This window comes from Electrona antarctica (assembly GCF_951216825.1).
Source record: "Electrona antarctica genome assembly, chromosome: 8".
NCBI lineage: Eukaryota > Metazoa > Chordata > Actinopteri > Myctophiformes > Myctophidae > Electrona > Electrona antarctica.
Window position 1 is genome coordinate 2,503,254 of NC_136789.1, and position 23,977 is coordinate 2,527,230.

Consider the following 23,977-nt stretch of genomic DNA (forward strand, 5'->3'; position numbering starts at 1 on the left):
AAGGAAACAGAGATAACCATGTACCTACTACTTCAATAACGTAAAACACAGGCACAACACCAGATCAACTGATCTCACTCAACCCAGATTTGGCACAAACATTGGGTCAAATTTGTTCTACTGCTATGCCACCAAATTGTGGAATGCCCTTCCAACAAACAACTTACCCTCCTCCAAAACCATAAAAAAGCAATCCCTCCATCTTCTGTCTTTGTGTTCCTCCATGATGGGATGACAATGTTTCGGGGTTGTGTGCGTCATGCCCAACGTCATGCTCTCACTCATGACTCTGGAACTTTTGCTCATTTTACTGTGGAGAGATTGCATATTTCTCATTATTTATTATACTCTTTGTAGATTGGCTGTCCATATGTTTTATGTCACTGTACATGAATGTTTGCCCATTGATAGATTGTATTCCAGTCATTACCCACTGCAGAAGTGCAGATTGACTACTTATAACTTATACATTTAAACTATAATTATATTTATTCCTGCTAATAGCTTATACACCATGCAAAATACGAAGCAGTCCAGTTATTTTTCAATCCTGTACGCTACTAGCCGCTTACTCCCTCTTAGAATTTTTGGGATCAATAAAGGTCTATCTGTCTTATAGACTGTCAATGCATGGAGCAAAACAATTGTTTTGTTTCTTTAATTAAAAAGTATGTCTAGACTAGTTCTTTGAGGTTTTTTTCTAGGTAACACACACACACACACACACACACACACACACACACACACACACACACACACACACACACACACACACACACACACACACACACACACACACACACACACAACTGAGCTACCAAGGCACAATTCATCCTCTGTTCACTGAACTCAACATTCAACAACCAAAAATGCAGAGAAGGTACTGAATTCCCTTAAAGTTGATTTTGTGAGACATCCAATTCAAATAAGAATTTGTTTGTGTAGTGTGCATGTGATAACAATATGTTTTGGTGTGGTGCGTGTGTATGAAAGGCATGCAGTAAAGTAAACTGCATTTGATTTGAAGATTTTCAGTTACTTGCATGTAATTAGTTTCCTTAGCAATATTATTAAATGCATGTTTGCAATATAGTTGCATAATGTCAAATTAAATTGAGGTAACGCCCCAGAGATGCAACCAAATTTGATCTGTAAGGTAAAACAAATGTCCCTTACCGGCTCAACCCCATGATTGTATTCCACCCCCACCCCCTTCCCCGGCAGCCCATCCAACCTGACCCAACCCACAGACATGCTTCTGTGTGTCATTACAGATTTACACACTTGTGTTCAGTTCAGTCTGATACTACTGGTTGCAAACATGCCTATTAAGGTAAGTAGCCTACTTTCACTGCCTTGTTATTTCAGTAATGTGGGCTTTAATAGCTTAGAAATCTTTCATCTTAAACATTAAAACTAAAAAGATAATGTATTGATGTTTTATTTTATTTTATTGATTGAATACTAGTACAGTCAGACATTTAGGCTTAAAGGATAACACAGAATGGTCCTGGGGACTTATATATGGTCTTGTATTTGTTAGGCATAGTTTTACTGAGGTTACGTTTAGGAATAAGGTTAGGTTTTGACAGTTTTACTGAGGTTACGTTTAGGAATAAGGTTAGGTTTTGACACAGTTTTACTGGGGTTACGTTTAGGAATAAGGTTAGGTTTTGACAGTTTTACTGGGGTTACGTTACGTTTAGGAATAAGGTTAGGTTTTGACAGTTTTACTGGGGTTACGTTACGTTTAGGAATAAGGTTAGGTTGACAGTTTTACTGGGGTTACGTTTAGGAATAAGGTTAGGTTTTGACAGTTTTACTGGGGTTACGTTTAGGAATAAGGTTAGGTTTTGACAGTTTTACTGGGGTTACGTTTAGGAATAAGGTTAGGTTTTGACAGTTTTACTGGGGTTACGTTTAGGAATAAGGTTAGGTTTTGACAGTTTTACTGGGGTTACGTTTAGGAATAAGGTTACTGGTAGGTTTAGGCATGGGGTGAATGTGTTTGGGGTGAGTGTTCTTCTGATAGATGTATTTTCAGGCTTTTCAGTTTGTTCTAGCCTATAGATGGGTGAAAGCTTAAAGGCTCATATAGGCCTACTCCAGTTTTAGGTGATAAGTTATCATCGCGGCGAGTGACGTAATGTAGCCTAGTTTTAAAACCCATAGAAAACGACACCGTGGTGATAAGCTATCACCTCAAACTGGAGTATGAATGCACCTTAATTCCTCAACTTGCATTTGGTCATCCCCCGAGACCAGGAGTGCTGAGTCATCGGCGAACTAGAACAACTTGAGTTAAAATTGGTCTATATTCTGATATTGCATTTGAGCTTTTTAATACATAGAAAATAAATGTTCAGGTGGGTTGCCAATTCCATCCAATCAGGAGAAAGTATTATCAACTTAAATTTTTATAGAGCTCAAGTTCAAAATTTCTCTGCTCTCTTATTTGTGGCATCACTGTATGCATCCTGGATCCTGTCAAGGACAGTCTAAGAAGGATGAGACGCGAAGACCGTACGGGCGACGCCATGTTGCTTTGGAAGGAAAGAAACATGCGCAGTTGAGACCAAGGAAGCTGAACGCGGAAGTGTTGGCTGCATATAGCCCATTGCGCATGTTTCTTTCCGTACGGTCTTCGCGTCTCATCCTTCTTAGACTGTCCTTGGATCCTGTATGAGTTCTCTCTCCTGATTGGATGGAATTTGGCTTCTGTCAAGAGCTGGAAAGACCTTTTACTGGACAAACATTCGGCTAGGAATTATTGCTATCCGCATATGGGGAGCATTTAACACTCACAAAAAGTTTCACTTACAGAACCTTTAACGTCACCCATCCAGGGTTTCAGGCAGTGGTGGAAAAAGTACTCAAATGTTTTACTTAAGTAAAAGTATCAATATTGCAATGTAGAAATACTCATCAAATATGTACCAAGTACCAAAAGTTGAAAGTAGGCCTAGTTCATTATGAAGAAATATTTTGAAAATAGCAGATCTATACAAGCTGGCCCCTGAAAAAAAAGTCATTTTTCCCCATACTGTACATGTTTTTCCCTTTTTCTTTTATTCTTTATATGATTATATTGATTTAACCTTTTAACAAAAAACGTTTTGTTTTAGCAAAAAATAAATCACTTACCCTACCTTTAATGTAGGCTATGTTTTGTAATAAATTAAAATCTACAAAGAACTAAAGTTTTCAAATAATTATAGTGGAGTAAAAGTATGCTACAATATTTGGTTTTGATATGTAGTGGAGTAGAAGTAAAAGTACTGAAATTTGGAAGTACTCTAAAAGTTAAAAAAAAAATCTAATAAAAAACTGTTTTATTAGGCTATACTTAAGTGCAGTAGCGGCCTAGCGGGTAGCATAATGAGTAGTACTACTAACCTCGCGTCACCAGTCTTTCCACCTCGGAGTAAAACTTGAGTACATGATGTACTAGTTACTTTACACCATGGTGACTGGTGACCATCCAGGGTTTCAAGGTGTAAGGTGATACTACAGTAGAGGACACTGACTGTCACGCACAGAGCGATGGTGGAATGAATTGTTGGTGCAGAGGAAGTTCAATCCAAACCGGATACGAAGCTTAAATTGAGCAAAGTTGTGTTGTGTTGGTCCTTGGTCGCGGTCAACTTGTATTTGTGAACTGAATAGCCGGTCATTGACAGCAGGGGGCTTGCTTCATTGTTATTCAACCCACAGTCATGCTGCTGTGTAGCTCAGCCATTACAAAACACACGCGTGTCTTAACCAGACTGTTACATACGACTGCTGTTGCAAACATGCCTATTAAGGTAAGTAGCCTACTTCGATCATTGCACTACTTCAGTTTAATAACCGTTTAATCTTAAGGAAACATCCGCGACTATTAACAAAACATTATATTTTCATTTATTTATCCGCAATCTAGTTCCATGATGAAATAAGGCGACGTCTTGCGTGGCGTGCGTTTAGGCTATTAACGTTACCGTTGTCTTTCATTCAGCAATCAGAGGATTAGATGTAGTATTCATGCAGGGGTTTTACAGCATTCAGTTTAACCGTTGCACGTTTTGCATTTAGCTCTTATATAATATATAAGTTATAACCAATGCAATGCTTTCAAGTTAACCACAAAGGATTTATAGCATAATAATAATGACCAAATAGATACCATTGTTGGAACAATACAGTAGGCTGTTATAACTTAACCTAATAATACTTGTCACAACTGCGCATTGTGCGTAGCTTCTAAATACACAAGACCTGACATGGCGTTTTGTTATAGGCTCTAGTCTGGGCTACTATTTGTCTTTTCGGTTGGTACATATATTGTTCAAGTTGGGCCATTGTGTCCCGTGCGTTTCTCATGAGTTATAGTTAAACAAGGTGTCATTGACAAGCGGACAAAGCTCGGGTCAGCTTCCCCGGCATTGTCCCACAGCTTAATTCATGTCAGGACTAAGGAAAGAAGTGCACAGCCATTTTGGACCAGCAGGAAAAGCAATGGGTCTATTATTGCTGCATGCACCACCGATGGTTTGCAGCGCCACCTTGTGGCCACTGGTCAGTAGATGAAGTTAACCGAGTGGATTTTAGGCCAGTGATTTTACATTTTAAAGAGCCCCAGTTTGACATGATTAGACCATCCATCTATACGATTTCCATCTCTGGGACCCAAGTCTATGCCGTAAAAGGTTAATTTAGCTCTGAGAGTGTTATTAGCATTTATGTAATGATTGAGTGTGACCATTGGCAAGATGAGAGGGAGTATCTCTGGGCACTAGCATTTTCTAATATTGTTTTATATTGTTCTCTTTCCAATCCCACATTAAAGGTTGGTGAAAGTTTACCAGCAGTGGAGGTCCAGGAGGGAGAGCCAGGCATTACAGTTGCAATGGATCAGCTCTTCAAGGGGAAAAAAGGCATTCTATTTGCTGTGCCTGGAGCCTTTACTCCTGGTTGCTCCAAGGTAGGCCCACACAGCAAAACGCAACTCCAAGCGTGTACAAATGGTTCCTCTCTGTTATACTAATACGGTACTCACAGTTCTTCTGTGCATCCTCACTAGATTAATTCTTCTGCTAATGGAACAAAATGCACAATGTTTAACTACGTGATCCCTATCCCTATTCGTGGCATGGCGACTGGCAAGATTTGCAGAACTACACGCTCACAATGTGTTGTGTTGCAATGCGTTGTGAGCATATAGTGTTCAGCAAAGAGATTTGGTGTAGAGGGGGAAAAAACAAGGGGGGGGGGGCAATTTGGGCAAATATAGACTCCTGGGGGATCAACAAAATAAAGCACAATAGTCCTGGCATACTGGGCTGCAGATGACTTGGACTCTGACCTAGAAAAAGGAATGTGTTATGATGATGATGATGATGCCTAATGATAACGTTGTGTTAGCGATTAATTACGCCAATAACGTCAAGGGCAATGATGGGGTTAAAATAACATCATTATATACTTGATTTGTTAGTTGCATTTCATTTGTTGATATGAGAATGAATGTACTGTATTATTTCATAGTATACTGTATAGATAGCTAGATGGATAGAGCTTCATTGATCCTGAGAGAAATTCAGGGGTCATAGCGACACTGCAGTAGGTTTGAAACACTATACAGGCAAGGCAAGAGTAGGGAGATGCAAAAGAATGAGATAACCATAATAAAAAATAACACTAACTTTTTTTTTGCCTTGGAATGTAATTGACGTGTACATGTGATTATTTTATTCTTCTCAGACACATCTGCCAGGCTTTGTGGAGAAGGCTGCAGAGCTGCGGAGTAAGGGGATGGATGTGATTGCCTGCATTGCTGTCAATGATGCATTTGTCATGGCTGCATGGGGAAAGGACCAGGGTGCAGATGGCAAGGTATGGAGCAGAGCACAGGTCTGCTTATTTAACCACTTAAACCCTCTGCTCTTAGTAAAACAGAGTTACAGCTATACTTGGGCCGCTTTCTTTGTCCATCCACACAAAAATAGCCAATCTACAAGCTTGTGGACCTGCTGATTTTGGTGAATATTCCCCCCAGATTAGATGGGCATGCTGAGGTTCAAGTGGTTATTGTGAGCCTGGCAATCTTCAGCGGTTTATCATTGAACACGGATGGGGTTGATCAATATTTCATCAGAATTTCTGAAAGAGATTCCTGGGTGGTGCTGCTGTCTCTCGAGTAACCTTGCTTAGCAGCTCAGCAACTGGTGACTCAACAAAAAACAAAATAATGTCTTAATCAAATGATTCTTGCTTCCTTCCTTCCTTCCTTCCTTTAGCTAATCATTCAGAATAGTATTGAGCATCCTGGTCGTTCAGCTGTTTAGATGCAGACCCAATCATGGTGTTTCAGGTTCAAGTCTGGTTTATTGCCTGTCTTTAAAAAAAAACACGATTTTTTGTTGGTTAGTTAGTTTCATTTATTGTCCACAATGTGGAAATTTGTCTTTGGTCTCATAAACAACAGTAACAACAAACAGCAACAACACTTACGCAGGACAACAGTGGCAAATACATTAAAAACAAATCTAACGAGACATGGTATCATTTAGTGCCTTAATGGCATTAGGAATGAAGGAATTTTTAAAGATGTTACGGTTAGCTTTTGGTATTTTGTACCGTCTACCAGAGGGAAGTAGTTCGAACTCCCTGCAGAGTGGATGAGAGGGGTAATTTGCTATCTTATCAGCTTTTTTTTTTCGAGGTACTTCCTTGTAGATGCAACTTCATTGTTTCTGTCTCTTCCCAATGATTTTTTTAGGCTAGTTTCACTATTCGCTGCAGCTTGCCTCTTTGCAACCCATTTTTTTCACCCAGTGTCAATGATCTAATCCTGGGTGATACACTCCCTTTGCCAACCTGGGGAGAGCAACGGACTAACCTCATACTTCCTTCTATGAATGAATAGTTTTATTTTCGGTCTTAAAACAACATGTACACATGAGTATTACAGCAACAAAAGCGTTTTACAGGACATGTTTGGACCGAAAAAAGGTGTAGGCTGAAGCCGTAGCTTATATAGTGCCTACCCTTTTTTGCCTTACTTATATTACATTAGTGCAAAATTGCAAATAATAACAAAAACGAACAAAAAATAAAAATAGAAAATAAGAACAAATAATATAAAAATAAACTTTGTTTACATCAATGCATTTGGTAGACACCACCCGCCCACCACCAGAGGGCGCAGCTGTATCACACACAAAAACACATGCACACACACACACACACACACACACACACACACACACACACACACACGCACACAACTTAACTTAATTAAAAAAAACTTAACTTAAAAAAAAAACTTAAAGAAAACGTAACTTTAAAAAAAATCTTTAAAAAAAACCTTAAAAAGAGAAAACTTACAAAAAAAAGTAACTTAAAAAAACAAATTAAAAAGAAAAAACTTTAAAAAAAATCTTAAAAAAAAAAAAAAAACCTTAAAGTAATTTATTCTAATTGTTGTTATTGCAATATACGAGCTGCGTTCGCTTCCCTGTGCGTGTGTGTTTGTGTGTGTGTTAGGTTGCGCACAGGTGGTGAAAAACAACCATGCTGTTTTCATGCTCATACATACCCAGCCAGCCAGGCAGGCACCCACACACAAAAGTCCGTAAGGGAGTGGTTGCACCACTCAATAAGTTGGCTTTGATTTAAAAGAATTGAGAATTGTAGCAGACCTGCAGTTTTCTGGGAGATTGTACCAGAATATGTGGTGCATTAAAAACGGAACATTGCTTCTCCACATTTTGTTCTGATTCTGGGTTCAGATAGCAAACCTGTCTGAGATGACCTGATAAGTCATGATGTATCACTGTTCACAAGATCAGATGTATTTTGACCTAACTATACAAATATTGTACTAAAATTGGTGCATCCTTTTGCAGGTTCGAATGCTGGCTGATTCTACAGGAGCGTTCACTCAGGTAAACCAGCATCCGCTGATACTGTGTATATATGTAGCTTCCATATAATAATCTTAATTTTTTGGGGGGGTTTATGCCTTTTATTATGGATAGGACAGTAGGCTGAAAGGAAATGGGGAGTGACACACATCAAAGACTAGTGCCCGGACCGCTACGCCAGCAGTCTGGGCCCCATATAATATTCTGTGGTTGTGTCCATGACTCTCCCTCTTTCTCTGCTTCACAGGCGATAGACCTGCTACTGGACAATGAGAAGATTGTGCAGGCACTTGGAAACAAGCGATCAAAGAGGTTTGTGTTCTATTTTTTTCTTCAATGTTCGTCTCTAAAGCTAGTCTACAACAGCAGACAACTAAACGTTATGCCCCCAAATACTGTTGTTTACCAGGTAATGTCTATACCTGTATATATATTCACTGTATACTGCTGAGCATTTTCTAATGCATATTATGATATTTCAGAACAAAGGGAAGCTCTTTGGCTCACTTAAAGTATACTTACAAACGAGTAATGGATATTGTTTTAAAAAGCCTTTAATGTCTATACCTGTATACTGCATACAAGGCCGGATTTACCCCCCCAATATTGGGGGTATTTTGTTTTAATTTTGGGGTACACAGCCCCCAAAAGAGAGAGAGAGAGAGAGAGACAGACGGACGGACACTAGTCGCTGTGCATGGCGGGCAGACAGCAGAGCAGAAGCTCTCAATGTTTTAACCATAATACAACTAAATATACAATAACTAAACATAAATCTCACTTGAATTGGATTGCAATACTTAAGTAAATCCGGTCCTGATGGCATAGATCGCCCACCCCAATAAATATTATCCCATTGCTGAAAATAGCAGCACTGGCATTACATGAGACAAATGTATACTTGTATAGCCTATACAACTTTGTAATGCTACTGATTGAAACAAATGAGTGCATTGTGTTTGAGCTGACATTACCTTTTTGATGTCAATCAAACATTAATTCAAGTGGCAGATGGCAAAAATAGTTTTCTATTATTATATATTAGGGGCATGTCATGTGGTCTACCTTGAAAGCCTTTGTGATCTGCTGGTAGATCGCAATCTACCTTTTGGGCACCCCTGGCATAGATTAATTAGGACATGTCAATTCTATTTATCGTTTTAGTAGAATTAGAGGCAGATGCACAGATATATCTTTTGTCGTGCTTGAGTTACTAACCCATTGGTCTCCTCTTCAAGTGTTCTTGAATACAGAAAGTGAAAATGTTATGTCACCAATTCTTATAAGAACATTTATAATAATGACTTGGGATAATATTGTTATGCATTAATTGAATATATTTAATATGAAGAACCGTTTTCTTCCAAAAACTGCTAAATGATTAAACATTGTTTGATTGATTTTTATATACTAACAGTTACACAGTGAGCCAATTCATTTACAGAATTTCTTACAGAAACCAAGGTACTGTATTGCTCTTCACATTGCTAACCAAATAATATTTCCTATATTTCAGATATTCCATGTTGGTGGAGAATGGAGTTGTGAAGCAAATCAACGTGGAGCCTGATGGTACTGGCTTGAGCTGTAGCTTGGCTCCCAGCATTCTCTCTAGTCTGTAGGATTATTTAGTACAGTGGTTCCCAAACCTTTTTGCTCAAGACCCAAAAAATAAATTAAACGTTTGCCCGGGACCCAAACTAGTGAAAATAGCAGATCTACAAGCTCAAAACACGCCGCTTCACGCCGCGCTGTGAGCTTGTAGATCGTCTATGTTCAATACTTAAGCATTTGTTTTGTAATTTATGGAATATATATTTTCTTTGATTTCTTTATGAAATTACTGAGGGGGAAAATAATTGAATTTTGTTCATGAATTCAGGAAATCTTTTGCTTTTTTGGGAATGTTTTTTGAGAATGTTTTGAAAAAAATAATAATTAAAAACAAAATGAAGGAAACAAAAATAAAAGGACCCATAAAAAATTGTCCACGACCCACAAATGGGTCCCGACCCACTGTTTAGTCTTCTACTGAAACTCCCAACAGAAAACCCTCCGTTACTGCTACATTGCACTATTGCCTTTCCTCTTAATCGCCACCCATATAAGCTTCATTGTTTCCCCAGAGATACTGTAGATGAAAATGTCAAATGGATGCTAAATGTCACAACACTGAAAATATTTAATGCGCACAGATCTGAGTGGAAAGGCACTTATGACCATTGCTCATTCTCTTTGCATTGTCAGGTGTAAGCAAATAAAGTTCGCTTTGAGCAATAATAGCTTGTCTTTAGTTTACTATATTATACTGTACATTATTGTTTGTGTGAGGCTGAGTGAGCTTATATATTCCTCCATTATTGTCTCAGAATGCCAAAAAGACAAGAGACTATGCTCGCGTTTTGTTTTTAAATTAAACATCAGTAGTGATGGAATAATGACCTTGAGTTGCCATTACCTGACAGGTCACAGTCATTCTGATTATAGTACGGCAGTCAAGGTGGACGGGTGGTATATACTCTTTGTTTTATTGGCCTAAAATATTGTCTATAGGCCTATACATATATTCATGAATCCACTTGCTGACCTGCTGTCGATATTGGGCAAATTTTATAGGGGTTTCTTGTGACCCTCCCATTAACATCCTGTGGCAGGTAAAACTGTCAAAAATGCCAAACTTTCCTTTTGCTTTAAAGGAGAATTCCACTCATTTTCAACATTTTACTATGTCATTAATATAGCTTAGAGCTGTTGTGTGGAAATAATAAAAAAGTCCCCCCCATTCTGTTTTTCCTAGAACTGTAATTATGAAAAAAACCATTAACATGGTGAAACACATCTTGATGACATCATCAAGATGTGTTTCACCATGTTAATGTTTTTTTTCCAGACCTCCAGTTCTAGGAAACACAGAATGGGGGGGACTTTTTTATTATTTCCACACAACAGCTCTAAGCTATATTAATGACATAGTAAAATGTTGAAAATGAGTGGAATGCCCCTTTAAGTAGCATGTGACATGTCAAACTAGGGGGTTTTCATGATTCTGAATCCATTCCAAGCATTAGTTTTGCACAAAATACACTCCTTGGGCTAAAAATAGCCACTTGCTCAAAATGTGCCAACCTCATCACATTTGTGCTGACCTCATCACATTTGTCATGACGTCTATGGCCGTTTTTAGCCCAAGGAGTGTTTTTGTGTGCAAAACTAATGCTTGGAATGGATTCAGAATCATGAAAACCCCCTAGTTTGACATGTCACATGCAACTTAATGGAAAAAGAAATCCCAATAGTGACAACAAGTGGATTCATGACTATGTATATAGACAATATTTTAGGCCAATAAAAAAGACTATATACCAAATTTCCCACTTTAAACAAAAGAAGCCTGTTGGCTGCCGGACTATTAGTAGTCCTCAAGTGATTTCTCAGGAATTTACCATTGTCCAGGGCTCAATATTATGAAATGAGTCAATCCTACTTCAGGGATGATGGGTTGAGAAATACTGCATTAGGGAATATGAAAAGAGGGTAGAAAAAGCATAGATAAGTTCTGGTTGAAAGTCAATAGTTGGGAAAGTTTGTAATTCATTTTGTACTGGTAAAGTCCATTATAGGTGAATCCATTATTAGGATTTCCTTCAATGTATTTTTTGATTTTGCAATTGCAACCAGGTCAGTGATATACAACAGCACAGATTATTTGTAAAGTTATGCATAGTTTCTTATTGGAGATAAACTTGGCTACAGGGTTTAAAAATAAAACGACAACCTCCTATCCAATTGTAACAGCCAGGGTTGTTACAGGCCCTGCCATTCATGGAACCAACTATGCATTCGAACGCAGCCCATGTGTTCCAAAGTGTCACTATCGGAGATGCAGTCCGACTCCATTATGACCGAGAACACCTGTTGTTGGCCAAGTTTCTTCACAAGTGTTGTCACCCACCATAAACCCCATAATAACCCAACGCCAGCACTGCCACATTTATTCAATTTAACTACAGGTATTCTTTATTTATTTTTTAAATATCTGTTCAGTTTAATATGTTCTTTAATATACACAATTGCAACGCCCTTTAATAAGTTTTGTGAGAGTTTTGTCTCTCTGCCCCTACAATTCGAAATCGAGGATTTAATTAATTGAGTATGAAGCCAAGGACGCCAATGGAAACAAGCCATAGGCTTTCTTGCGTTTAATAGTGGACCTTGGCTTGCCTTTACTTGTATTGAACTGTACTTTCCTGTGCATTCTTCTGCAAACTGTTAATAAAGTATTCAAGCAATCGGACTACAAACGTGGAGGTAAATGACGCGGCCGCATTGCATTGTGGTCGCCAATGTGTGGAACGACTGGAATGACCAGTTTGTTTAAATAATAAAATCGAAGGCAGCTGAACTCGCTAGTCGCTACTACTACCATTTAAGGCCGGGCGTTCAGACGATACACCACAAGGTGAGTTAACACATTTAATATCTAATAAAGCATGTTGCGTAAAGGAGCCATTATGAAACACGTTGAAGCTCGAGGTAAACTTCATGAGGAGTTAGCAGCAAGTTTAAGGCACTGGCAGCGACTAGAAAGCATAAAGCCCGCAGGCTAAGCTAATATCCATCTTCATGTAGGTCACTACTCGCTGTGGGCAGCTTGTTTGGGCGTAAAACAGCGAAGTATCATGACAACTGTTTGATTTTACAGCAACCGGAGTGAGTAACGACTGCTAGTCACTGCATCTGGAAATTATAGCCCGCTTGTTTAAGCTAACGTAGCTAACATTAGCAGTAGCACTGGATTGAATCGCGCTGGTTTTAGGCGTTGTTGCACGAGTCTTTAGCTCAACAAAAATACGTATTTTTAAATAAAGTGTCACGTCGACACTTAATATTATTAATTTGACAAATTAAATGTTATTTCATTGTGTATCGGACATGGGCTGTAAAATCGGACCGCCAAGATGCGCGTGACGTAATACGCCGTATTTCCGGCTTCGTATTTTGGTGCGACGTCGCCCTCTGGCGGACACAAATTAACGTTCTGTTCTGGAGCAGCACTGCATTGGTTCTAATCTCAACGTTTTAATTTCACGGGCCCCCGCCTAGACTCTGACCTGGGGCCCCTTTTTCACCGGGGTTGAACTGCTTCAGTTATTTTTTGAGTGTGTACAAATGGAACCAAATTAGTCTCAGAGTTGCAAACCTACTCTATGTTGCAATTGCAAACCTGTAAGGGTCCTGTTGGAACCCTCAAGAAACCATGAGGGTCCCTGGACCCCACTTTAAGAAACCACTGACATAGTGCATTAATTTAAATATGTATATCGATACATTTATAATATTACTCAATGTAGAACAAAAAAGTTAAATAACATGTATTAACAGACCTGTGATACATTAAACTGTCACTCATGCTGCGTCAATAACTGACAAGCTACTGTTATTAGTTGACAAATACATTGTTCGTCTGTAAATTATGCTAATTCATACTCATGTTACAGATAGAAAGAACTGCCAGCCATGTCGTCAACATCCCAGAAACACAAAGATTTCGTGGCGGAGCCCATGGGAGAAAAAAATGTCATGGCGCTAGCAGGCATTGGAGAAGCACTTGGGAAAAGACTAGAAGACAAGGGCTTTGACAAGGTAATGTCTCACTTTGACTTTTAGTTTTGGTTTCTTGATTATTTTTTTGTATGCCTATACACACTATAAAACGTGTAAATATTGTATCGAGTCTTTGCAACGAACACAATATTTAACATTTGTTCCCTTCCTACACCTTTTTAGCACGGGACCCAAAAGAGAAATTTGATGTCTCCCCAAGACCAAAACTAGTGAAAATAGTCAATCTACAAGCTCACGTCTTGAACTTGTAGATTGACTATTTTTTCTTGTTTAATGAAATTTCTAAGATTTTTATTTAGTTTTATTTATGTAATTATTTTTGGAAATGGTTGAATTTATTTTGTTTAATTTAGGAAAATTGATAGAAAATGTTTAAATGCGTTAATTATAATAATGAATAACCTTTACTCTGAGGAAGTAACATTGAAAACATCTTTTTGTCCTATACTTATAGGTTATAATAGTTATAATAGTTCGAGCTCCTCCAGTCTCTTTCCACGTTCATTTGTGAACATTGTTCAACAGATTCATTTATGAGAATGGAAATGATTCTAGACGATTTTGCTGAATGTAATTATCTCAAAGCATTACGACCTCATTGCATTATGACAGGCCTGGAGTAAAATGTATCTTGAATATCTCCATCCACAGGCTTATGTTGTCCTTGGGCAGTTCCTGGTGTTAAAGAAAGATGAGGAGCTCTTTCGGGACTGGCTGAAGGATACCTGTGGGGCAAATTCCAAACAGCAAGGAGACTGCTATGGCTGTCTCCGGGAATGGTGTGACTCCTTCCTGTGAAGCATATTATATTCTTTATTTTGTTTTGTACTTAGTAAGTTCCATGTACATTTTTACCTCATCAGCGCCTTGTGAACACAAAAAACAAAAGACAAAAAAAAAAGAATAACATTTAATAATAAAAATGTGTTTTAAAAGCTGCTGCTGCTCACAATTTGTTTTCTTGTTGTGCAAATCATCACTGTTTAGTTCGTACTTTTGATAGATTCAGTGGTTGTTCTTTTGAATGTTCTAGTCTATGATCTATACTAGCATGCCTACACTGGCCTTGTCCCCAAAGCCACGGCCCTAATCCAGTGATTACCTCGGGCCCCTATGTGATTTTATAGTCGCATAGAGATGAGTTTTCTTCTTGTAGCTCTACATACAGCAAGGTAATACTTTGTAGATCACTATTTTATGGTTTTATTTTGTAATGCTGGTACCAAATGTCACTGATTAAATAAATATTCTATAGCTAATCCTGGTTGAAACACTGGTTAGTTTCTGTGACTGAAAGCGTTCAGAATTTTATATTTTGGGTTTTCATTCAAATGTCTTGTTTTGTAATTCCATAACATCAGAAATTAAATTGAGTTGATTTCAATTTTTTATTTCAGTGTTTGATATTCCATGGTTACCTTCAAGCCAAAGCTTGTCATTTGCTATTGCTAATATGTTCAATACATTGAAAAGGCAGTGGACAACTTTTGAAACTCTTGAGCACCTTACAGTATCTGATATTGTTAAAATGACTGTGTACACTTTTGTTAAGTACAACATAAGAACTTTATTCTTTCCAAAAATAAACATGACAGCTGATAAGATGGCCTAGGTCATGTTTTTTTTTTTTTAGCTCAGGCGATACTAATTTATCAGCAGCAGCTGTTTGATAGAGTATACAGGTACATTAGGTACATATTGCATTTCCAGTGGAATGTTTTGGGTGTGTACTGATTGTAATATAAAATATTACACTGTTCAGATTTGCTGCCTAAGTTTCACAGTACCACTTAAACGGATACACTAAAATCCCTAGCCACACAACTGCAACATTTACAGCTTGATTTATACTCCAATGCATGACCGTCAAGATCAGTTGTTTTAGACAAGCCATACAATTGTGCGATGGAGTATAAAGTAGGCAGTATACATGGTTGTAATGTCAATAACAAAAACCTTGAATAATGCTGCCTCTGTCATAATTGGTTATCGTCCTCATTTGATATGTGTAACTAACAATATAAAACACCAGAGCAAATAAATGTATTTATTCAAGTGAATGAAATGTGTGTGCCAGCCCATGGTGAGGTTTAGTTCCACTCTTAAACATGACCTGCATTGAAACAATTTGTCGAATGGTTGACATTTCTTGTCTTAGAATGGTGTTGAATCCATTTTTTGATGTGTCATAATAGTAATTGTTGTATACTTAGTCTCACTGACTGACGCAGATTATGTGACTTGTGAACCAACACCGTTATACTGTAAGACATTTCATGCTTGTGTTTATTTTTTGTCAGTTACTTGTATTCCACTTTATTATGAGTTGTAGACTGGTTTCAGTCCACAATTTTATTTGTATTTTTCCGTCCCCTTGTAACAAGACAGATACTGTATAGCAGGTTTAAAATTTTGCTCAACATTTTGTAGTCACGGGTGTACTGTACATCGGAAGGTTTCCCAAAAACTATTGTACATTGATGCTCTTATTAAGATTTGATGTACATGTACACACTGTACATACTGTACAGCTGTACTCCTATAACAATCCATGATTTGTCTCAAAGCAGTGCACAGAAGAACTTCTTCTCCCTGAAGGGGTTCTCTGAAGTGGGCACAGGGGTGATGAGTGGGTCGTCGCATGCGTGTGCGTCACAGTATGCCATCAGGTCAGCTGCGGCCTTGGATACCTTCAAGATATTGAGAATGAGATTAGAAAGATTAAACAACCAACGTAATTGGTTTATATTAAATGTGGTGAAATGTTTATTTTAAAGGTTTAGAACATGCTTAAAGGGAAACTATCAATATGTTCAACACCATACCTCTTGTGTAATTTACCATACTCTGAACCAAATCCACTAAAGCTGTACTGAAACTTAAAGGTTTACTCAAGTAAAATATTTGAAAAGGACGACCCTATGACCTTGTCATTTGCTGTTTATGATGAGAGAATATGAAACAGATCATTGTAATAGTGGACATAAACCATTTTGGGCAGTCAGTTTCTAGAGTGGCCATCTAATAATGAATGACCTGTATGGGTGAGCCAGGCTGATGGCTTGCCCACAAAATGGGAATAATGGGAATTGTAGGAATTCAGAAAAAGGCCAAAACAGACAAAATGTCTGTGTATGTGGATGTCGACGTGGATCATTGGATTGTGTGGGAATCAAGGTGAATGTATAAAAGTATAAAAGTCTAATTCCTCCCAGTAGAGAGCAATTTGACTTTAATTTGTGCCAACATTGTTGTTTTGCTTATCTTATTCAAATGTTAAATGTTTATTTAATATCACTGTCCTTGTAGCTGTGGTGCTGTTGATGCTGATTATTTGTACTGACTATAACTATATGGTCATATTATATTTGCAAATAAATAAAATGTCCATAAAAATGTGATGTGTCCCTTTAAAATATGCAATAAAGAATCATAAAATGGTAATGTATAATGTGAAAAGCAGGCCTACAATAAGATTCTTAAATAAGATTCTTAAATGGCTTATTTAAGAAGACGATACACAATACGTGTGTATCGACAATACATGTGTACATATCAAGATCTGAGCTCAAACCAATGGATCACCAATAAGTGATCCATTATATTCAAATTCGACACACGCGTTCCACACCCCCTGCAGGGAGTGCAGTGCCCGGTGTCGAGTTGGTCTGACCCACGGTTGTCCAGAACCGCCACAAAAGGCCTCTGTCCGGGCTCTGGACAGGGCCCCTGCCCAGGCTCACCCTGGGCAAGACCTACGCTGAAAAGACTATCAGCGGAAGTTGCGGGATTTTAGCGGAAGTATTGCCCAAGGAAATGACGTTGATGCTTTACAAATCAGTTTACATTCTCCGCGAATGAAACAAGTGTTGTGATTGGTCGGGAAAATATCGTATCCGGGGGAAATACATCTGACTGATGTTCCGGAGGATACGTCCGCCGATAGCTTCTCTGCCTTACGTTGTGACCAGGCTCTTCTTTTCGCAGAAAAGTAAGCCTGGGACCGAGGCTAGCCCAGGCTCCATATGGAGCTGGCCTGTTCTGACATCACAACACTCCATATTTGGGCATGCCTGACACAGAACTCCATATATAGGAATAAAGGACACAGAGAGACAGATACAGAAATCTCCATATATGGGCATGAAAGGGACACAAGTGGGTGGAACGGGTACTCTGACACGGGTACAACGGGGATTACAGCCGGGTGGGGCATGGATCTCCAACTTGCATCGTTCCAGATAGGCCAGTGCCCAACGGCCACTGCTCTAGTAATAATTAAATAAATGGCAATACAAAATAAACATTTGAATGTACCGGTAAATACATTCCAGAAGTAACGTGTGTGTACATTCATCTGCCTCTTTGCACTAAGTGGCTATCACTGTCACTGACAACCTTGTTTCCTTTATGAAATCAAGTTTATTCTATATCCAATACTAATTCTTGGCCTTAAACTCAGGCGATTTCAGTTGCTTAATTTTTAAGTACCACCTTGGAAGGCCAGAGCTAGGCTTCATTAATATCCATAATACATAACCATGAATGAATCCTTGTGGATCAAAGTGAGCAATTTAATTTGGCCAAAAGTTCAGGGACCATATGATAGTTATACATTTTTTATGGGATTCTCACTCTGAAACTGAAGAGTACAGCTATGTTTCTTACTACCTAAATCCCTGTACATACTTTACCTATACACAGTCAAATCTGCAGTGTTTATAATTCCGAGTGTACAAATATAGTGCATTTGTGCAACCTCAGACTGATACTTTTTTTTTTTTACAGTTGTACTACTGTGTACTGTTGTACAACTTATACACTTGTAATGTTGAAGCACTTGATTTGCCTTACCTTTATCCTGCAAAAACTCGCCTCTATTTTCAGTTGCTCAACCAGCTTCCTAGCCTGGCCAACACTCATGGTGCTATTCACTGGGGTGTCTCCTTTCATCCTTGGGTAAGGAAACATAAAAAATGACAAACACAACAGCATTCAGAAACTTCATGGATTAGCATGCTGGTGTACACTAAAATCCTGAGTGCTTATTTAACTGTGAGTGTACAAATGGATAAATTAACAGTGAGCACTGTACTAGAACAGCGGTTCTCATACATTTTCATGTCAGTGACCCCACACTAGATGCTTGCTTATGGTTGTCCGTCAATTCCAATGAAGACATCCACTTCTATCATGCGTTCTTTAATTTGGTGGCTAGTGGCTACAGTATATAGCCCTATCCTGGACCCACAGGTCCTATTGCAGGTAGGGCATGTATACGTGGTGGTATAGTGGCAACAGTAGGTTTGTTCCCAAGTTCTGAGTCTCCTCTTCTGTCTCTTCAGTCCTAGCTGTCCTTTCCTCCAGTATTTGGGTTCCATTCAGGCACAGTCAGCTAACACCAGGTGTTACGGTCAGCAGCAACATTCTCCAAGGCCTCAGGTCTGATTTAGCATTCCCTTAACGCAGTCTTCAGCTGGTCTTTGTAGCGCTTCTTCTGCCCTCCAGCAAATCATTGACAATAGTGTATAGCTGGCCATACAACACTCTGCGAGGCTGGGCCCTGACGTGACGGCGTTACCCAGGCTTACCCAGGCTGGGAACGACCATAGACAATAAACTCACGTTTCAGACCAATGCAGATAATATCTACAAAAAGGAAAAGGCAGCGGCTTTATCTTCTCAGGAAACTGATAAGTTTTAATGCCAGTAAACACACCCTGACCATGGTCTATAGATCACTCACTGAGAGTGTTCTCACTTTTAACATCATGTCCTGGTTTGGGAATCTCTCAGTTAGAGATAAAAAACAAGCTCACCCAGGTAGTCAACCAGGCAAGTAACAAACAATTGCAACTTCAGGACATATACAACCGCTCCATAACCAAAAAAGCAATTCAGATTTACAATGATTCTACCCATCCTCTTCACTCTGAATTTGACTTGTTGCCATCGGGCAGGAGGCTTAGGGCAAAATTAGATAAAAAGAAGGGTTACAAAACTTCGTTTGGGCCAACTGCTGTGAACATTTTAAATAAAAACATGTTTAAATAGTCTAATCCCCACTGCTCATGATCACTGTTGCTGTGTTAATGTGAATGCATTTTATATAGTATTTTAATGCACTTGTGTATTTTTTGTAATGTTTTATTGTTGTAACTGACTGCCGGTGTGCCAAAGACGAATTTCCATTTAATGTCAATTTAATGGACAATAACGTTTTCTTTATCTTCTTTATCTTTATCAGGCTTCGCAACTGTAAAGGAGGGTAGTGATGCAGATGGCTTGGTAGACACAGACCTTCGTGCTGGTGTAGCCTGGTGTAGTTTCGTGAATAACCCCATGCTGGAGTCTCCAAAAAGCAGAGGTCATCTGAATACTGTAGCTATACATCTAGATGAAAGTCCACTGCCACGCCGCTGCAGTCCTCAATCGCTGACACTTAGCAGGAAAATGTTAAAAAGTGTGTATAGGATCCTGGTCTCACTCAGATTAGCAATGCCGTTGTTGATGTTGTAGCGACTCATCTCAGCAACCAAGGCTGTTCTCTCAGAGGTGCCATACGAGTCCAGGAGAGTCCTTACTGTACATTCCATGTTTCATTTAATTATCTTTTGTACCAGACTACCAGGACCCCCATTTGAGAAGATTAGAATAGTTCTAATATATTCTCTCATTATCTGTGAAATAATAGTGAAATAAAAAAAGAAATCAGTTTAATTTACAAAAAAAAGAGGAAAAAAAAGTTAAAAAAAACAAAAAAGCCCTGGAGGTCCCCGGACCCCACTTTGAGAACCTCTTATATTAAATAATGTTGCATTTCCTTGAGTCAGTCACAACTGAATTCCTTCTCCATGCAGTCTCAACCACAATGGATATCTGATACAATGCCATTTAGCCATGTCATTCCGGCCCAGAGCATTTTGTCCTACAAACCAGACACTTCACCTTGATAAAACCAACAAATATTCTCTAAAACAAGGTACAAGAAAACAAACAAAAACTGTTTAAGTCATGGCTGGATGGAAATGTTTCTTTCTGAAGTAATACACCCCCCCCCCCCCCCCTCTCTCACACACACACACACACACACACACACACACACATACACACACACACACACACACACACACACACACACACACACACACACACACACACACACACACACACACACACACACACACAAATTAATTATGATAAACAGAGAACTTTCAGAACCAATATTACAATATGTTCACAAGATGACATTCTATCTCAAAATCACAACATTTGTATATGCTGTACTGTAATTTGAGGTATGCTCTAGATAGGATGCAAATATATCTCTGAGACTGAGATCACAATAGTTCCACCAAATAGGTGACAGTTATTGCAATGCAAACATTAGGTCTAAGAAAGTCTGCATGTTCTGCAATACAGGCTAAATATCAATGAATATTTTGTATGAAATATGCTTCAGTACTATCTACTGCTGTATCAAGTCACTGTCAGGTGCTATGATTAAAAGTATTAAGGCTACATAATTTAAGCCTATATAAACCGGTCCATTCACATAAGATTCACCTTGGCCCACATAGACTCACCGAACAAATCACAGAGATGTCCGAATGAATGAATGTATAGGCACTGCACATTTTTAGGAAAGAAGATGAAACACATGACTGATGGAGATGGAACCAAGAAGGTTGGACTATGAATGAACAAGAAGAGACAACCCAACAGAGCATAGAAACATAGCATTTGATCTATTCTGAATGACTATCCCTATTTCATTTGTACCCCTCATCCATTTTTGTGTTCTTACCCGTATTGTATTCTTCTGCGAGTGCAATCTTTCCTCCCTCTCTCTCTCTCTCTCTCTCTCTCTCTCTCTCTCTCTCTCTCTCTCTCTTTCTCTTCTTTCCCTCCCCCCCTCTTTCGTCTGGTGATATCGGTGTAGTTGGACCCCACCCGTCCAGACAGCCTCGATACTACCCTGCTTTGTATAGTCCAGTGCACTGCAATTCTGCTACAATGGACACTAAATCTGTGGTACATGGGTTGAGATGCTGTGGATTGAAACACCCCTCGGCAGCAATGGTACCTACCAAGCAAGGGGAGGGGGGGAGCATTGGATGAATATTTTCTCAGGAAGGTGGACCATACCATATCCCTACTGTACACTACAGCACTGGGAAATGTGTGATGGGTGGTGGGGTGGTTGGTCTCTCAGATTAAAGCACTGATAATGGTAATTGGAGCAGATTGATATTGTATATCACTGTATTTTCTTTTGTATTAAGGCTAAATCCAATTTGGAATGCACACAACAGTTTCAATAGCATGCTATTTCTGTCTCTATACTGGCATTTGTGATGCCCGCATCCTCTTCTGTTGCTATGGGGACTACTGCAGTCTGGTTTATTTATTTTATTTTGAATTTATTTTATTTTGTAATTATTTTATTTTTTACATTTTGTCAAGTCTGTTCTGTTCAAAATCTTATAATTTATCATCTCTGAGATACAGATTATATTTAGTAAATGATTAATCCTGGGTGGCATATCAGTAAATATGATGGAGAAATGTGTGTGTGTGTGTGTGTGTGTGTGTGTGTGTGTGTGTGTGTGTGTGTGTGTGTGTGTGTGTGTGTGTGTGTGTGTGTGTGTGTGTGTGTGTGTGTGTGTGTGTGTGTGTGTGTGTGTCACAGAAAAATAGTAGGCCTAGTATAGATTCACAATACTGTCATTACAGCACTGTAAATACCAGTTTATTTTTGTTTCCTACATTTTGTTTTTTATTTCATAAAGTTAAAAACACATTCTAAAGTTTTTCAAAATAATTCCTTAAAAAAAACAAATAATAATAATAAGGTAATAATAAAAGCATTAATTAGGAGGATAAAAGTAGTGAAAATAGCAGAGCGACATGTTGTGAGCTTATATGCTATTTTCAGTACGTGTCCCTATAGGAGACATCAAATCGAGAGTGGACACTATAGTATGTAGGCTAGAAAATAGGCTACCATTGCTTTGTCTTTTTAAGCCACTTTGGAGCATCATCCAATTCATTGCAAATAGTTTGATTCAAATATTTCAACGTTTTTCGAATAGGCTATAACAGGTATTGTCTATATATTAAGTTTAATATTGCGTGTCCATGTGTTGACTTGGAAGCTTACTTACTGAGCACAATATTGTCTTTAAGACCGGCCCCCATTCCCTGCCCAAATGTCAGATTATGTCAATTAGAACAATTTATATTTCAGACATTACAATGCATTTAATATTAGCTCTATTTTGTCAAGCTGTAAATTGAAAAGGTAGGCCATAAATATTGAAAGAGATATTGATATTGATACCCTAGATTTCTGATTACATTTCTGAATTAGCACAAATGTAATTAACAGTGGAAGGCCTTGGGGACAAACACCAGGGAGAATGAGGATGCAGTGATTGAAGTTCATATGGGGACATTACTATGCAATGACTCCCTCTGCTGGTTGAGACCAGGTTGTATCATCTAGCTGTCAAAGTTCCTTACGTCGATCTCATAATATCACGCTGAATTATTTTTAATAAAGACAATACTCTGTAAACCAGTGGTTCTCAACCAGTGGTCCGGGATGCCACCAGTGGTTAAACTTAAATGATGGAGAGTTGGTAACCAAATAATGGACCCCACATAGGCATAGGTCTTTAACATGAAACCCTTACCCGTATGGGTCCATTTGGTTTCATTTTACGATCTCAAGAGTTAAATTATTGTTAATTATTATTTACAAGAAGTCTACACAATTAGAGAATGTAGAAGAATTGTTATTTTGATCAACGTTTGCCTGTTATCTCTTCTATGGCACATAATATGCTAAGACAATTTTTGGGTCTGAGAGGCTAAATGCCATCAAATGGTGGTCCGTGGCTTAAATGCAGAATAAATAATGGACCTTGATATGAAAAGGGTTGAATACTGCCCTAGAAGGTTAACACTCCCTGAGCACTGAGCAGGATCTGAGCGCGCTCTTTAAAATCCTCCAGTAGCCACGCCCTGTGCCATCCACAGTCACACACCTGCTGCAAACAGACAGGTAAAAAGAGTGAAATTAACAACTTACATAATGTAACTTTACACCTCATGGACATTGAGTAGTCTGGGTTGTTAGGAAGTGAAAACTGCTCAGTCACAAGTGTGTGACAGTTTGAAAGAGAACTAAATGAATCTTGCTAACAACTGCAGGTGGTGAGCAACCTATGCTAAGCATTAGCGTGTGCTTGCGTGTGAGAGAGAGAGAGAGAGAGAGAGAGAGAGAGAGAGAGAGTGTGAGTGAGTGAGTGAAATGAACAAACAAAGGTGCTTGAAGGAGAGAGAGAGAGTGTGAGTGAAATGAACAAAGTCCTAGTGTGCATGGTTCCTATTTATCGAATAAATATAAAGACACCAAATCCTTGTATGAAACTTCATTC

The 23,977-nt window shown here is 38.7% G+C and overlaps 3 protein-coding genes across 5 annotated transcripts; 2 read left to right on the top strand and 1 right to left on the bottom strand.

The window, feature by feature from the left end:
- The first annotated feature begins 3,527 nt into the window (after window positions 1–3,527).
- prdx5 (peroxiredoxin 5) lies at window positions 3,528–10,187 on the top strand. The gene is made up of 6 exons (XM_079507546.1): window positions 3,528–3,806; window positions 4,829–4,963; window positions 5,743–5,874; window positions 7,890–7,928; window positions 8,155–8,219; window positions 9,424–10,187. Exons 1-6 carry the CDS (start codon window positions 3,717–3,719, stop codon window positions 9,527–9,529), a joined length of 567 nt encoding a protein of 188 aa, XP_079363672.1. The 5' UTR covers window positions 3,528–3,716; the 3' UTR covers window positions 9,530–10,187.
- Window positions 10,188–11,788: 1,601 nt separating this feature from the next.
- banf1 (barrier to autointegration nuclear assembly factor 1) lies at window positions 11,789–14,470 on the top strand. 3 transcript variants are annotated; one of them, XM_079507898.1, is made up of 3 exons: window positions 11,789–11,917; window positions 13,406–13,550; window positions 14,184–14,470. In XM_079507898.1, exons 2-3 carry the CDS (start codon window positions 13,425–13,427, stop codon window positions 14,328–14,330), a joined length of 273 nt encoding a protein of 90 aa, XP_079364024.1. In that variant the 5' UTR covers window positions 11,789–11,917; window positions 13,406–13,424; the 3' UTR covers window positions 14,331–14,470. The 3 variants fall into 3 exon arrangements, with proteins under 3 accessions (XP_079364024.1, XP_079364022.1, XP_079364023.1); XM_079507896.1 differs by lacking the exon at window positions 11,789–11,917 and adding an exon at window positions 12,206–12,366; XM_079507897.1 differs by lacking the exon at window positions 11,789–11,917 and adding an exon at window positions 12,533–12,617.
- Window positions 14,471–14,609: 139 nt separating this feature from the next.
- On the bottom strand, window positions 14,610–21,410 carry gng3 (guanine nucleotide binding protein (G protein), gamma 3). Its single transcript, XM_079507899.1, has 3 exons — window positions 21,340–21,410; window positions 18,387–18,486; window positions 14,610–16,222 (listed from the first exon to the last, which is right to left on the bottom strand). The coding sequence occupies exons 2-3, from the start codon at window positions 18,483–18,485 to the stop codon at window positions 16,094–16,096; spliced, it is 228 nt and encodes a 75-aa protein (XP_079364025.1). The 5' UTR covers window position 18,486; window positions 21,340–21,410; the 3' UTR covers window positions 14,610–16,093.
- Between the last annotated feature and the right edge of the window lie 2,567 nt (window positions 21,411–23,977).

What these genes read in the sequence shown, in the direction of transcription:
- prdx5 (XM_079507546.1), top strand. Translation starts at nt 3,717, where the DNA reads ATGCTGCTGTGTAGCTCAGCCATTACAAAACACACGCGTGTCTTAACC. An exon ending in TTGCAAACATGCCTATTAAG is followed by an intron (nt 3,807 to 4,828) that starts GTAAGTAGCCTA and finishes CCCACATTAAAG; the next exon opens with GTTGGTGAAAGTTTACCAGC. An exon ending in CTACAGGAGCGTTCACTCAG is followed by an intron (nt 7,929 to 8,154) that starts GTAAACCAGCAT and finishes TCTGCTTCACAG; the next exon opens with GCGATAGACCTGCTACTGGA.
- banf1 (XM_079507898.1), top strand. Translation starts at nt 13,425, where the DNA reads ATGTCGTCAACATCCCAGAAACACAAAGATTTCGTGGCGGAGCCCATG. An exon ending in AAGACAAGGGCTTTGACAAG is followed by an intron (nt 13,551 to 14,183) that starts GTAATGTCTCAC and finishes CTCCATCCACAG; the next exon opens with GCTTATGTTGTCCTTGGGCA.
- gng3 (XM_079507899.1), bottom strand. Translation starts at nt 18,485, where the DNA reads ATGAAAGGAGACACCCCAGTGAATAGCACCATGAGTGTTGGCCAGGCT. An exon ending in CGAGTTTTTGCAGGATAAAG is followed by an intron (nt 16,223 to 18,386) that starts GTAAGGCAAATC and finishes AATATCTTGAAG; the next exon opens with GTATCCAAGGCCGCAGCTGA.